Source organism: Hipposideros armiger, unplaced genomic scaffold, assembly GCF_001890085.2.
Source record: "Hipposideros armiger isolate ML-2016 unplaced genomic scaffold, ASM189008v1 scaffold_1097, whole genome shotgun sequence".
Taxonomy (NCBI): domain Eukaryota; kingdom Metazoa; phylum Chordata; class Mammalia; order Chiroptera; family Hipposideridae; genus Hipposideros; species Hipposideros armiger.
Genome location: NW_017732447.1, coordinates 228,600 through 244,660, shown reverse-complemented (window position 1 = coordinate 244,660; position 16,061 = coordinate 228,600). Strand labels below are relative to the sequence as shown.

At 36.9% G+C, this 16,061-nt stretch overlaps 1 protein-coding gene across 8 annotated transcripts in view; it reads right to left on the bottom strand.

Moving 5' to 3' along the window:
- CEP295 (centrosomal protein 295) overlaps positions 1-13,712 on the bottom strand; it is a 50,160-nt gene extending 36,448 nt beyond the window's left edge. For 5 of the 8 annotated variants that reach the window (XM_019632195.1, XM_019632188.1, XM_019632187.1 and 2 more), the window contains exons 1-6: positions 13,577-13,712; positions 9,139-9,272; positions 8,068-8,268; positions 6,533-6,657; positions 5,730-5,823; positions 3,013-3,108 (exon numbers count right to left, since the gene is read on the bottom strand). In XM_019632195.1, the coding sequence (XP_019487740.1) occupies positions 3,013-3,108; positions 5,730-5,823; positions 6,533-6,657; positions 8,068-8,268; positions 9,139-9,272; positions 13,577-13,712 (786 nt within the window). Of the gene's footprint in view, positions 1-3,012; positions 3,109-5,729; positions 5,824-6,532; positions 6,658-8,067; positions 8,269-9,138; positions 9,273-10,908; positions 11,062-12,962; positions 13,518-13,576 lie in introns of those variants that run through there. The other 3 variants (XM_019632191.1, XM_019632192.1, XM_019632193.1) reach the window with 3 other exon arrangements.
- Between the last annotated feature and the right edge of the window lie 2,349 nt (positions 13,713-16,061).

Sequence of the window (16,061 nt, the reverse complement as noted above, 5' to 3'; positions counted from 1 at the left end):
ATGATGGTGCCAACTTGGGCCAGTGAAGCAACATCCTCCACAACTAGACTGAAGAACAAAAAGACAGCAACTTGTCTGTTCCCTTTCCCCCAATTTCCCAGCACTGTTCCCATCTCCCAATACCCCCCCAAAAAAAAAAATCTAAAAAAAAAAAAAAAAAAGGAAAGGAATCTATTGGTCAGGTGAAACATAATTAAAGATGACTGTAAAAGCTATTAAGTATGTATGTTAAATTATTTAAAACTCTCAAACAGGGAGATAAATAGGTAGACACTGACAGTTAATATATTAAGAAAGAATGCACTGGCCAAACAACTTTATGAAAAATATTATATCCTGGCAAATCTAAATGTGCCAGGCAGAACAGCAAAAGTTAGATTAAATCAAAATTACAATCTCCATAAAATCATTTTGCATTAACATGTAACATTAAACAAATGACTTTCAGGAACAATGTTTCATTCCATTTAGGGGATTCTTCACACCATTTAAGGGTAAATTAAAAGCAGAATACGAATTTTGGTAAACCAAAATTTTAAGGGAAAGAAAGAAAAACTTTAAAACATGCAACATTCATGATTAACATTTTAAGTCCAGACACAATGAGAAATATAAAGGGTATGAAGAAAATAAATAAAGAGTTAGAGAAAAATTAGGTACCCCAAACAAATTTTATTCTTACTGTCTAAACCTCAAAACAAGATTTTACAAGAATGTTTTAGGAAGACAATCCTTTATACATATATGTCAATGCAATTAAAAATTTAAACAAAAATCTGACTGAAATAATTGTTAGACTACATTTTCAGTAGTTGATTTCAAAAGATATGTGAAATTTGCAAAAACTGAATCCCAAGCAAAAATTCATTTTAGAAAACATGTTTCTGAAAAAATTTTTCATTATTATAATCTGCAGTGTGCAAAATGGCAAATGATATGAAATATGCTACTTCTGCATCTTGTACATCAGACATTTGGACAGAAATTTTCTAAATTGATGATTAACTATTTCTGCTTTACTTGTCTGCCAACATTCCTAGGTCTCACAGCAACCAATATAATGGCTGGGATTGGAAAAATATTTCTAGAATGGCAAATCCATTTTGGAACAGTGCTATGCAATTGTCATTGACAAAAAACAGACATAATGAAGCCCATGAGTAATTTAGGAATTTCAAGCATATGATGTTTTGTTTAGTTGTGTGTGTAGAAAGTAAATGTAGAAAACCATAATTTAGAGAATTAATGGTTCTAGGAATATAGCAGGCCACTTTCATCATTCTTCAGCCAAAGACAAATTTTGTGGTATACAAGAGATTTTAGGATTACTTTATCAGGATATTCAAATAAAACATAATAGCAGCTCTTACGTGTTAAAAAGACTGACTGAATAAATGAAAGTATGCACTTTATTTGCAGAAAGCTAATGAAGAAATAACCAAACGTATACGTCAAAAAGTGCAAGTATTTTTTACAGGAACCTGCTAAAGATCCTATCGTATTAGTCCACTCCAGGAAAGATGCTAAATTTTTGTGCATGTGATATAAGCTTAAATGCAGATTAAAATTCAGAGATAATTTTGTTATCTTGAAAACCAAGCACATTGTTGTATTGCCACATTTTAAACTCAAGGTTTAAGGACAGATTTTTTCCTAAGGACAGATTTTGCTGTGAAGAAGTAAAAATAAAATATCAGAATGCTTTAGTTTGTGGGATTTTTATAAAACTGCATTATAACTACTTATCCAATCTTCAAGTCCAGAAATTGAAGAGGTAGGTCTTTTAATTACTATCAAAAAGGAAAGTTTAATAACTTACTAAAACACCATCAGCGGTTCCCTATACTGGGGGCTAGGCGAAAAAAAAGGTCTTTCTTCATTAATCTTAGTTGAAAGGGAACATGTATCTAATACTACAAAAATGCAGTATTAGTAACCACAAGAGCAAATTAGCAACAGACTGGTTATTATTCCTGTATTATACTATAATATGTATTTGTGTATTATAATATGAACTTGTGATAAATTTACAATTTTAAACAAATCTCAAGATTTATTATTAGAAGTTAATTCTATGACGATGATATTCATTCTAGGTCTTGACCGAATACTGATTTTAACACTGGCTATTAAGCAATCAACCAAAATGTGCATTTGTGGCAATTATAAACTCCAAATGAATGCTATATTTAGAATGTTGATTTTCCTAGTAGCCATATATCCAACATGAAAAAAAATTAAAGCCCATCATTACAAAGAAATAGCAATTATAATAACAAGGAAATACAATTTGTCATTCTTAAGACTGGCAATAATTTTTAAACCATAATATTCCATACAGACAAGTGTATGATAACATGGCCATTCTCATATATTGCTAATGCTTTTTAAAAGGCAATTTAATGATCCATATCACGTATCTGCCAAATGTTATATAGTTTGGAACCAATAATTTCTCTTCTAGGAATAGAGTTGTAGAAAAAAATGTTCAAGATCATTATGTTGCATTATTTACAGAAGAAAAAAATAAGACAATAGAATACTGGCTAAATAAATTCTATGATGAACTATTAAGCACCTGTTAAAATTATGTTTTGAAAAGTATGTGTATATTTATATATAAAGATTAATGAATTTGTCAATGTATTAATCACATTTCCTTTTAGTGATAAAATCATACATGTTTTTCCTGTAGTTTATGCTCGAGTGTTTAATTTCAAATTTTTCACAAACAGCATGTATTATTTTTATAATAAGTTTTAAAATCAGCTACTTTAAAATATAACCATTTAAATAGCCAACTCCTTTCATTCATATTCAACCATCATTCATATTAAACATGGCATGATAATTCAAAGCATGTTTAAAAGATTTTTTTATCATTATTACTCTATAGCATTGGTAGTTGTTCAAATTTTGATATATGGGAACAACATACACAGAACCAAGATATAACTCAATTCAATGAGAAATAATAAAGTGAGAGTCATGAACAAACAGTAAGTCAATCACCTGCTTTGTGTCTACCTCTCTGTTCACGAAAGTATTAAGATGATGGTAGGTAGAACTATTTGTTTTCATATTAGAAATTCTCTTTACTTCGATGTTCTGAAAAATGGAACACACAAAACAGATTACATTAAACGCATTCATTTTCACTTAAAGCTGGATCCAACACACACACAAAAAATTATTTTCATCAGTTATCCTTATTTGTTTTTTTCACATGGGATCATGCACTATATTTCCATTAAACTTGAAGTCAGGTTTAAAAGCTAGATTATATTTAGGCAAGAATATTAAATAGGTGATGCTGTATAGTTTAATGTATCACATCATAGGCACATAATGGTAAGTTGCTCCCCTAATAACTGATTCTAAGTTTGATAGTTTGGTTACAGTGGTTCTTGCTCATTAATAAAAGGAAGTTCTCTTTTCTTTTTTCAAACATAAGTAGGCCAATGAATAAATGCAGAAGAATAGATACTTGCCTGGTGCCAAATATCTTCTCCCAGATTACTTGGTTAATTGAAAATAGAAAAATATACCTTTATGATGGATATCTCGTATAATCACCACCATAACCAAACGAGACAAATACAGAATACGAGAAACTGATCTAGTCTCTTCAAACTAGTCACTTCAAAAAATCTGAAATAATCAAGTTGGCTAGGGTTAGGGGAGATAATGTTCTACATTAAAAGAGACCAAAGAGACAAAATAAGCAGAAGCAACAGGTGAACCCAGACTTGGATCCTGGTTTAAAAAGAGAAAAAATGCTGTAAAATAAGACAATTTAAGGACAATTAAAGGATTTTGATTATAGATTGTATATTAAATGATTTTAAGGAATTAATGTTAATTTTCTTACTGTGATACTGTGATTGCATAAGAGAATATCCTTCATACAAGAAGCATGCTTAAGTATTTAGGGTAAAAGGTATCTCTACAATTTACATTCAAATGCATACATATTAGGTTGTCAGAAAAATCATGGTGTATTTTTTTCTATGTGTTTCGTTGCAAAAATGTGTCAGACTTTTCCGACAACCCAATATATACATACAACTGTTTTAAATCTATACACAATATAAACAGCTATTAATTGTACTCTTCTTTTAACTTCTCTGTATTTTGAAAGTTTTGAAACTTTTCATAATAAAAAGTTCTGGGAAAAACGTATAACCTCATATTTACATGTAACTCATATTTGCCAAATCACTTACACAGACACTGATTTGCTTGCTTTTTGTAAATTTTTTTGACCTTGACTTGTTAGGGACATTAGGAATTATGACAAAGGTAAACAAAAGGCATCATGGATAAAACACTGCCTGCCTTTTAACATGGTACTGAGGGAGTGACTGAAATCTGACTCTTCCATTTGAATTTTGTTGGATCAAATGTGACATGGCAGATGGCTCAACATAAAAGCAGGAGGGCTGACAAAAGTGTTAAGAGGCAAACATCTAGTACTTACGCTGATCACACATACATATACTTGTATATACAACTAAATTAGACATTCCTGTATTTGTATAGGTCTTTTTTCTTTTCTACTTAATTTATTAGATAAAAATAACTGTGTGATTCTGATAATCATCCACATAGCTACTCAATAACCACAACAAGCTAATGTGAACAAGAGAACAAATTAAAAATAATTTCCACTTTATTTAAGTTTTTTTCCAAAAATAAGCCCTAAATCAGAAAAGTCCACATTTGACTCCCATAAAGACAGCGATCTCTCTCATTATTTTATGCAATCTTGTGTCAATTCATTAACTTATCTGAACCTAATGTCTTTATTTACAAAATGAGGCCGGCCGAGTGACACGTTGGTTAAGAACTGGCTTGGGATGCCATAGGGCCCAGGTTCAGATCCCACATATGAGGGCCAGTGACACTGCCCTCTACAGCTAAGATGCTGAACAACAGCTCAACCTGGAGCTGGGCAGCCGTGAGTCGCCGGCGATGGTGTAGGCTGTAGCCACAGCTGCAGTGGGCTGCCATGGGCTACCGTGTGTAGCCAGCAGCCAGCGTGAGCGGCCAGCAGGTGCAGTGAGTGGCCGTCCAGAAGCCGGTGACTGATCTGCCTCACCCGGGAAGAGCACAATGATGGTGCCAACTTGGGCCAGTGAAGCAACGTCCTCCACAACTAGACTGAAGAATAAAAGGACAGCAACTTGTCTGTTCCCTTTCCCCCAATTCCCCGCGCTGTTCCCATCCCCCAATTCCCCAATTAAAAAAAAAAAAAAAAAGGTATCTATGTACAACGACCAAATCCTGAATGTGGGAAAGTCTATAGAGCAAATACGCCAAGGTTTTTTTTTATATTTTTTGTTTCTTAAATATATACAGGGCATTTTCTTCTAAAAAGAGCCAAACTATTCAGTTTTTAAAAAATCAAAAACATTACAAGTTTTCAAACAACAAAAAGATTTTTTGAGACAATTGGGGAAAACTGAACCACAGACTGGATATTAGATGATATTGAGAATAATATTAGTATTGTGCTTAAAGAAAAAAAAGTCCTTATACATCAGAGATACCTACTAAAGTGTTTACAGGTAAAATGATACCTAGCATTATTTTTAAATACTCCGGATTTACTCATGTGTTACTTGTACAATTTAAAATTAAGTTAAACAAATGATATTTTGATCTACACAGAATTCTAATAGCAAAGAATTATTATAATCTTGTTCTTAACACTCAAAATAATTCACCTCAAAAAGGGTTGGAGGAGGAGGTGGCTGACTTGTAATTTTGGCAGATCTCTCTTTTTCCACAAGCAGTGCTTCCTTTCGAGCTTTTATATGCCTTAAAAAACAAGAGATGTCTTAAGTTAATCTCTCAGGTAATATTACAGTATAACCCTTAGGCTTAAAAATATAAAAGCTACAGGATCTCAAGAAATCCTCTAGTCTGATCCCACAGGCTCGATATGCTGTTTAATAAACTCCAGACACAGTGGACATGTAAGAAATGTTTACCATGTGAAAGAGATGTATCTAAAGATGTAAAGCTCTACAGTGGGGACTGATCCAGCACACAACTAATGTTCCTGAGTTTAGGACAGAGTAAAAAAACTAGAAATGTGAATAAAAATGGGCCACTGTATAAAATGACCGTTTGATTAGTAACAGCCTCTTACATTTTTATCATATGCAGGAATACTAAGGCTACCAAAGAGTCTACAACCTTTTAATGGTCTTAATCACACTGATTGTTTTTTCTTTTTTTTTATATCAGCAGCAGATATATTGGTTGACATGCATTCTGAACTAGCCATACATTTCTATAGAAACTTACAGTAATTGCTACTATAGTCAGATTAAAAGAGAAAGCTCATTTGTTATTATGTTCGCCTCAGCAAACCACTCCCTCACTGCATTATTTTTAAACCAAGTTAACAAACACAATGGATATATGATTTTTATTTAATAGCTGCTTAAATAATATCCATTGCAGCCTCTACTTCCAGCTATATCAATTTCCATAGAAAATATGGTAAAAATTGTTACTTTACCAGGTTTTTTGTCTCATTAATATTTCTTTTTGATTTTTCTGTGTTTTCAGGGCTTCTTTATGCCTCATTTCTGCTTTTCTTCTTCTTTCTGCTGCCCGCTGTGCCAGAGCATTCAAGTCAGGTTCCTAAAAACATGTATTTCTTAAATGCCATCTTAAAATTAAAAGGTAATATTATAGTACAACCCTTGGATGGTTCCCCAGTCAGGGCAAAAATCATGAAGGTGGCATTCAAATGACTGAAGTTTAGTAAACATTGCACTCAAGTTAATGGTGGCATAAATAAAGCTACAAAAATCTTATGTCAGAACTTAAGGTTTTTATTAAAAACACAAACTAAAACCAGGGACCCAAGAAATATATTTGATTGTCACAGTCTTTAAAGATATTTCTTTTCCTCACTAGTATTTTGGTATCAAATACCTCCCTTCTTTGGAAGCAGCTTGTTTATTTTGTGTGACTACCTCTGGGACTAAAATCTAGTACAGGCATACCTCGTTTCACTGTACTTTACTTTATTGTACTTAACAGTGCGTTTTTTACAAAGGGAAGGTTTGTGGCAACCCTGCGTTGAGCTAGTCTATCGGCGCCAGTTTTCCAGCAGGCTCAGATGACGGTTAGCATTTTTTAGCATTAAAGTATATTATTTATTTATTTTATTTATTTTTTAATTGGGAACAGTGTGTTTTTCCAGGACCCATCAGCTCCAAGTCACATAGTTGTTTCAATCTAGTTGTGGAGGGTGCAGCTCAGTGGCCCATGAGGGAATCAAACCGGCAACCTTGGTGTTATGGGCACTGCACTCTAACCAACTGAGCTAACCGGCTGTCCAGCATTAAAGTATTTTTTTAATGAAGGTATGTACATTGTTTTTTAGACATACTGTGATTGCACACTTAATAAACTACAGTATAGTGTAAACATAACATTTGTATTCAGTGGGAAACCAAATAATTCGTGTGACTCACTTTATTGCAGTGGTCTGGAACCAAACCTTCAATATCTCTGAGGTATGCCTGTACTTTCCAACCATAAATCACAATAAAAACAAAATAATGCCAGGAAGCAGTCTTAAATACTGAGTTAAGTTCTACTTTGTGTTTCTGAGAGTCATCAAAGAATTTTTACCATGTATAATGAAATCTAAGTGTATGTACATTCAACTATACATATTTTTGAGGTATAAGGAATGATAACAAAACGGGAAATTTGAGTTCACCCCCCTGGATTTGTCCAAAATGCTTTAAACCACAACTTCCAATTCAGAAGGTTACTATTTTATTTACCCACATAGTTAAGGGCTGAAAGAGAGCGATAGTTTAAACATCACAGGAAAATAGATTTTACTCAACATGACTCTCACTAGGAAATGAACCTAGCAGCATTCTTAAATTAAATTACAAATAAAGTTCAGGCTGCCCAAAACAAATTCTACAAATGAAAAAACATTTTTATCACACAAGCATTTAATGCATACTATTTACTTTTAACCAATATTACTACCACAGAGAAGTAGTCAAGTAAATGTTCACTTACATTTTCTTTGGCTTGTTGATGTCCCTCTCCCATATTTCTTAAACTTGCCAAATAGAGTTTTTCCAAGTTCTTTATTTTCTGAGTTTGTGATTCTTCCCATTCTGCCCTTAGCGCCTCTGCCAAACGAATAAATTGCTGATTTCTCCTCTGTTTTATATCTTCTCTTATCTGTAAAGCAATATCCCTTTCTTGTTCTCGAACCTAAAGAATGAATATTTAACAGATTATATGAAAAGAGGCTTACATCAAGTTTTTTGAAAAGCTATTTGGAAATAGGAACTTAAATGAATTCTCTTCAGGTCTATCAATTCTCTTGAATACGCATATTTTATTGGGTTGTCGGAAAAGTCATGACACATTTTTGCAATGAAAAACATAGAAAAAATACGTCATGACTTTTCCGACAACCCAATATTAGATAAGCAAAGAATCCAAGTGATACAGAAAAAAACTAAAATCTCCAGACAGCTTCTAAAATTTCCTGATTAGCTACTGCACCCTAAACCCTAACAGTATTGCCATTATCATTCTAATAACTTAAGAGGCTAAAATGTTTAAACATTATTCAACAAAATTTATAGCCCAGATGAGTACAGATAGAGCTGGATGAGAACTCCATACTTGTAATACATCATCCCCAATTCTAGGCAGAATGGCACCTAAAACGTGCTGCACGAAGACTTAACTTACTTTAAAAAGACTTCTAGAAATAAAACTTCTTAATAAATTTGTTTCAGAGCTAATAATCTTTCCAGTAAGTCTTTTTCAAAGTCATTCTAATCTTTCTGCTATAATCTTCATCAGTTACACATAACTTTTAAAATATTTAAAGAACTGTTTTCTAATAACTATTGAGTCAAATAATCCCTGTCCTCAAATTCTTCTTCAATCTATTTACCATTTCAGCCGATGTTTTCAAATGCTCCAAAAACTAGTTAATATGCAGGAACCAGGGCTCTTGTACAGCCAGAAAAGGTTTTCAATGAAACATTTAAAACACTCTAATGTAAAAAATACTAATAATTTGGGGAATACAAAGAATTTGAAATTTGGTTCCAAATAAATTTTTACCTGTAGCAATCTTAGTTTTCGTCTTCTTTCATAATCCTCTTTTAAAATGAAGGCTTCCTCATTGGGACTCAACCTCAGCTTGCCAGCATTTATTACCTTTCGTTTCATTTCTGTGTTCTTTACATATAAAGGTTCTGAATTTGAAAAACAGAAACTATTAAAATAGGGCAGCAGAGATGTCAATAATTTTTCAAATACATATTAATACATTTGACGGTGAAAGGGCTGTATACATGCAAATAGAGTAATTTGGGTAAACAAAGTCCAACTTACAAATACCAGTTATTAATTCAGCACTTATATCGATGGTTCTCAGATAGATGGGAAAGGGCTAAGTGGAGGGTGAATCAGAATTATGTGAAAAAAATGTTCCCCATCTACAGCAGATGGTTGTTTACCTAGAGTACCTGGGTCCTGACTGGGATTTCCAGAGTTTACCTAGCTTAAATGTAAAAAAGCACAAAGACTTAAAATGATGTGTTAGCAGAGAATAAATGTTTCCACAATTACAATTTAACACTTTAGACATTTGATAACTTGTTCATACCAGCAAGACTGCTGTGATTGCAAGGGTTCCTGGTCCTTAGATTCAACTCCCCGTTGTATGTAATTTGATCACTAAGTGTCACCATATTGTATGGAATCACATCAACCCCTGAACAGTAAACAATTCTTCAATAATTACAATGGTGTAATTTTTAAATTAATAATCATTTAAAACATTCCTCTTGGAACAATTCTGTTTGGATGAGTCAAGTGTTTAGATTCCCTGTTCTATTTTTCTAGGGGTACTGTTTATACTTGGGTATTCGCACTCTCCTCCCCAGATTAATGTGTCCCTATCTGGGAGAGTCTGCAGGGGAGAAATGGAAAGAATGTAAGAATCTGTAAGTTGCTGTAATTTGAAAACCCTCCTGAGGTGATTTTGGTATCTCCTCGTTCCCATTACTGTCATTTCCAAAAATCAGACATACAATCAGTATATGACCATGGTTTTACCTGAGGTAAGTCAGTATTTCGCAGGTCCCTTCACAATGACCTGGCAGGCAAACTAGGTAAGTGGGTATTAACTCTTTCTGAAGCTCGCTGAAGCCTCACTTCTCCAGGAAGCTGTTCTCTAGTAATTCTTGCTCCGCCCACCCATCCACGCCTTCCTGACTCGCTTACATAACCTTTACATTTCTATGGGGACTAATCTCACTTTCCTCTAGTTTTCCATCAATTCCAGTTTGCCCTTTCTAGTTAGATTCCTAACAATTGCAGAACAGAGCCTATAGTTTTAATATTAATTTAATATGTAACAACTACCAGGCAGTATTTCACTTAGGGTGGATGGATACTGTTTTTACTAAGGTGTAAACAGAATAGGGGCTAGGAGAATTCGGAGTTACCTAATGGGGGCTAACACTTTTCCCAGTGAATTCTCCATTAAAACACAAGCTCAGTGAGGGCAGGAATGATCTTATCCATGGTTTTATGTCCACAGCCTAGAAACAGAGCCTTGAACATAAAATAAGTACTTTAGTAAGTGTATTGGCTAAAAAAATGATTCATTCAGTGAGTTAATAAATGTAAAATGCTACACAGGTATACTTCATTGTTACTATTTTCAATAAGACTGATGCTAAAAAGGAATAATTGCTTGCATTTAAAAATGTTTTCCAATACATCCCACTCAGCTGATATTCACAAGGCTTTGGTAATAATAGGTGAAGTGCCATTTGTTTTTCCCATTTTATACATGAAGGCCTCTTGGGTTAAAGGACTTACCTAAGTGACAATATTTACTGGCAGAGCCAAGGGAAGAATCTGGCTTCCTTATTCAACATGGCTCCTAACTTTCTGACTTGCTAAAACATGAAAATGACGAATTTTGTTTAGGCTGGTATTTTTTGTGAGTGGGGCTTGAAGAACCGGAAAGAACTAAATGAAGAAAAAAAATCAGCAAGATTAAATTCAATCTTAACAATGGGTCTTTATTAATTTGTCTGAAGGTCTTAAAAAATTCACTCATATTGAGATTAAATTTAATTCCTGATAAATCTCAAAGCATGAAAGGGGAGTGGGGAGAGAGAACATACTATACAATTCCATTTATATGAAGTTCAAAAATAAGCACGACTAATCCATGATGAGCGGTTAAAATAGGGGGGTCATTCTTTCTGGAGGTTACTGACTAGGCGGGGACACAAAGGAGCCTGCTGGAGTGCTGGAAATGCTCTGTATTTTGATCTCTGTGGTTGGTTACACAGGTGTATACATATATACAAATTCCTCAAATGGTATGCTTAAATTTGTGTACTTTATTCTAAATTATACCTCAATTTTTTAAAAAATGAATTTTTCAGATTGTTTTGAGGATTTATCTTCTCATTTGCTAGAGGATTATAGGAAAATATACATACATTTGTTATTTTTACCTCCTAAGATGAAATAGAGTAATTCTTTTCTCTTTTGTATAACTTAAAAAATATACATTTGGAAGTAATTTCAGACTTAGAATTCCCATATTCTCTTTCTCCAGCATCTCTAAATGTTAACTAACATCTTACATAACTACAGTACAATGATCATACCAGGAAATTAACACTGGCAGAATACTTTTAAACTAATCTACAAAACAAGTTAAAAAGAACAAGTTAAAAGTTCAAATTTCATCAATTATCCCACTAATGTCCATTTTCTGCACTAGGAGCCAATCCAAGGGCAATATATTGCATTTGATTGTTGTGGCACTATGCTGGTACCAAGACGGGATTAACCCACAAAGGTTTTATTAGGGGAAATGCTTGTATGAGAAAACATGGTGAGCTGGTAAAAGCTGGGAACAATGCAGACTTTCATGCAAATACGACACTGAGCTGAAGGAGGGCAGAAAGTTGAGTAGATGCCTCTTAGACTGCCATGCCCCTTGTTTCTCAGGAACAGGCCTGTTATGCTCAGTGATAGGCTAGGCTCTGTGATTGGTTAGGAACAACCCATGAGGAGCGTCCATACATATGAACTTCAGAATGCAGGTGCTGTGAAGGTCTGTGCATTACATTCTCATGGCTGTGGAGGTTGTCATGTCTCCTTCAACTCTAATCTGGAACAGTTCTTCAGCCTGTCTTTCTTTTCAAGATGGTGACATTTTTTCAAAAATACTGGCCAGTTATTTTGTAAAATGTCCCTGGATTTGCATTTGTTTAATCTCTTCTTGTGGTTAAAATGAGGTTATGCATTTTTGGCAAGAACACTACAGAAGTGATAATACACCCTTCTCTGGGCATCACATAGGAGGTAAATGTGGTTAACCTTACTACTGGCGATGGGAATTTTGATCAGGCAGTTAAGGCGGTATCTACCAGGTTTCTTCACTGTAGTTACTACTTTTCCTTTGTAAGTATCTGATGGAGAGATAGTTGAGGCAATATAAATGGTATTCATCAAATTTCTGCCCACTCAGTTTAGCATCCACTGATGACTGTTGTCTGAAACAATTACTGTGGCATTTATCAAAAAGTATCTTCTACTCACACTATTCCTTCTACACTTATCAATTGGAATCCTACTGTTAGGAAGAATTTCCCCTGCTCCCTCATTTATTAACATCAATATGGATTTTAAAATTCTATGTATTACTATCCAATAACAGAAATACTATTTATCTTGCAAAATTTTGTTCTGATTAAATGGCACCTGGCATATTGTAATAAAAAATACTAGATTCAGAAGGTTGGGTTCAAGACCCAACATTGCCACTTACAGCAGGAAGACACCAGTCACGTCACTTAAGTCACTTTGGCCTTTTCTTAAACTATACAACGGGAGTAATAATACCTTACCCGACAGGTTCTAATGACGATGTCACTTACTGAATGTGAATCTGCCAAATGCTTTCTATGTAAAAACTCAAACGTTCCCCATTGTTTTAAAAGCTCAGTTTGGGACTTAATGCCCGAAAAATTAAAGGCGAAAGACACCAAAAAAGAGCAATGTCTCCGCATCAAACGATTCCGTCTTTTAAATGGCTACCAGGTTTCAGGCCACATCCGCGAGGGACCTCGGGGGAAGGGTGGGAAGGCCACACCGATTTGTTAGTTTTCAGCAGCAACAGCGGAGGCCCCCCGGCTGCCCCCGACTTGGAAGCTCAGGGGTCCCGCGCGACCCGACCCCGGAAGAGCGTGCAAAGCCACACGCGTGAAGGCCCCACGTAGACTGTAGCGCGGCGCGGGCGAGTCTGGGTCTGGGTCGGGCCGTGTCTCCTGCCCCGGAGCTCCTTAAAGCCGAGCCAGGGCCCGCGGTCCGCCCAGGCCTGAGACCTGCGGGCCGTGCTGCGTTCGCGGAGCCGCAACTTTTCGACGTCCCCTTGCTTCCGAGCACACTCCCAGCTCCCGGGCTTCAGGGAGTCGTCGTGCACGCCCGGGGGCGCGGGGAGGCCGGCGTGTCCGTCACTCACCCGAGAACCGGGAGCCGGGAACCAGGAACCGCAGCTCAAACAGAGAAGGCCACGGCACCCACCGCCGATCAGCTTCCAAACAGCCGTTCGTGCGCCTGCGGGGCAGCCATCGCCGAGCCGCCGTCACTTCCGTCATTCAAACCGCCCGCCAATGGCGGGGACAAGCCGCGGGAATCCGCCTGGTCCCGCCTCCCCCGGAGGCGCCGGGATAACCGCGCAGGGGAAAGCCCGTGCCTCGCGCACGCGCACGGGCACGGGTACGCGCGGCGCCCTACGTAGAGCCCCATTATTTCTCTCAACGCTGCTCTAAAGTTTTGCTTTATGTCTCAACATGCTCATTTCACAGATCAGGAGGCAGACCTCCAGATAAGGGGAAGATGTTTGTCCAGAGCCATGAGGGTGGCTTGAGTCTTAAGGTACACTCATGAAGATGCCTTGGAATTTGCATCCTTTTGTGTATTGAGGACACAATTTGTTTGGTATGATTGTTACAGTTAGTTTCTGATTGCTTTCATTAAAGGCCTCCAACTCGTGCAACAGTAAACCATGTTATGATCCTTTGTGCCTCCAGAGGCCTCATACACCTAGAACACATCAAGGATATGCTACAAATAACCTATAATCAGAAAGGGCATGAGTACAGGTTCATGTTTATTGAGCATCTATTACGTGCCAAGTGCAGTCTGCTAGGTGTAGGGGAGACAATAGTAAATGGATTATGGCCCTTATCCTAGCTTTTGTAGCCTAGTTAAACATACCAGGAATCAGGATTAGAAAAAGGGGTGGGGGGGAGAGGGAAGTTACTGACATAATCATTTCCATCTTTGTTTTAGAGAAGAAGTCACAGGGAATTACACTGAAGACTGAAGGCAGGGAAACCAATTAGGATACAACTGCAGGAAGTGAAAGATGATCACGCTGAGAATGGAGAGACGTGGGTGGGTTTAAGAGGCAAATAGGAGGCCAGACATCAGGAATTGGTAGTTACCTACTTATGGAAGGCAAAGGAGAGGGAGAAATCAACTGTGATGCCTGACTTCCATATTTGGCAACTGAGTGGATGGGGACAACATCCTATGGAACACAGGAACAGCAAGCTTGAAGGGGGACGTGAGTTAAGCTTTGAATAATTTGACTTTGTGCTGTTTATAGGATTCTGAGACAAAGGAATGAATTGCAGAAGTATTTAGGAGGCATTGCTAACAAAGATAGCATTGCTAACAATTGCATGTGAGGTTGTCAGAAAATGGAGAGTTGAGTTAACCTCGCAGGCTACTAGCTTGGGGAGCAATGTTGATGATGGTGCCACCAACCAAGTGCGAGTCAGTGACGTGGGCAAGGTGATGAGCTCAGCTCTGGACATGTTGAACGTGCCTGTGTTGAGCTTCATATCCAGTGATGTGCAGTAGGCAGATGAATACAATAGTAGTCCCCAGAACTGGGCTGGTATATAGACTTGGGGTTCATTTCCATATGAGTAGTAACCAAAGCTATAGAAGTAGATGAGATAGCTTAGGGAGAATTTGCAGAATGAGAAGAGCAATAAGCTTAAGACCAAACTCTGAGGAACACCAAAACTGAAAGGAGTTAGAGAAAGGAACTGTCAAGTATATGAAGAAATAGTGTGACCCACCTTGGTTTTACAAAGCTGAGTTACAGAGAGGTTCAGTGACTTGGCCAAGAACACAGTGAAGGAAGGAACCAGGACTAGAATCCATGTCCTTATCCCAAATACTAGGATTCTTCCTCCCTGCCTCCCTCCTCGCTTCCTGTAACATTTCTTGAATGGGTAACTGTTCATTCTAAACATACACTTCAACATCCTCAACATGGACTCAGAGATACCTTCCCACACCCAACAAAAGATATGTCCATTACTTCATGCCTTGGGTTATGTCTAGTGGTCCAAAAGCACCCTGCGTATTCCTCATCATGGCACTTACCAGTCCTTAATGAAATGAGCTGTTTATGGGGCTGGCTGTCTATTGATTAGACCCTGAATTCCTCAAAGAACCCGGAGTGCTTTTTGTTCAATTGCCTGCCACATAGAGCTTCTCAAATGTTTGCTGAATGAATTAATTATATGTCCCACTTCCCAACCTACATCCTGGGAAGAAATTCTACAACTGTAGATTTTGAATTAAGGCTTGTTCTATTTTTAACAGGAGGCAATGAGGAATCAAAGAAGGCCCAGCAGGCTAAGAGTCAGAGCGTCTGGGTTAGCATCACAACTCTTGAGGCTTTCTAGCTGTAGGACACAAATCCAAAGCCTTAGTTTCTGTTTTGGTTCTTTATTGTTGCCAACAAACCACCCTGGAATGTCCAAAATGGCTCGCTCATCACAGCTGGCAGTTGATGCTGGCTGTCAGCTGAAAGCTCAGCTGGAACTGTTGAATGGAGTGCCTTCATGTGGCCTCTCCATGTGGGCTGGACTTCGTAACAGCTGCGTTTCAAGAGGGAGTGTCCTAAGAGTCAGCATTCCCAG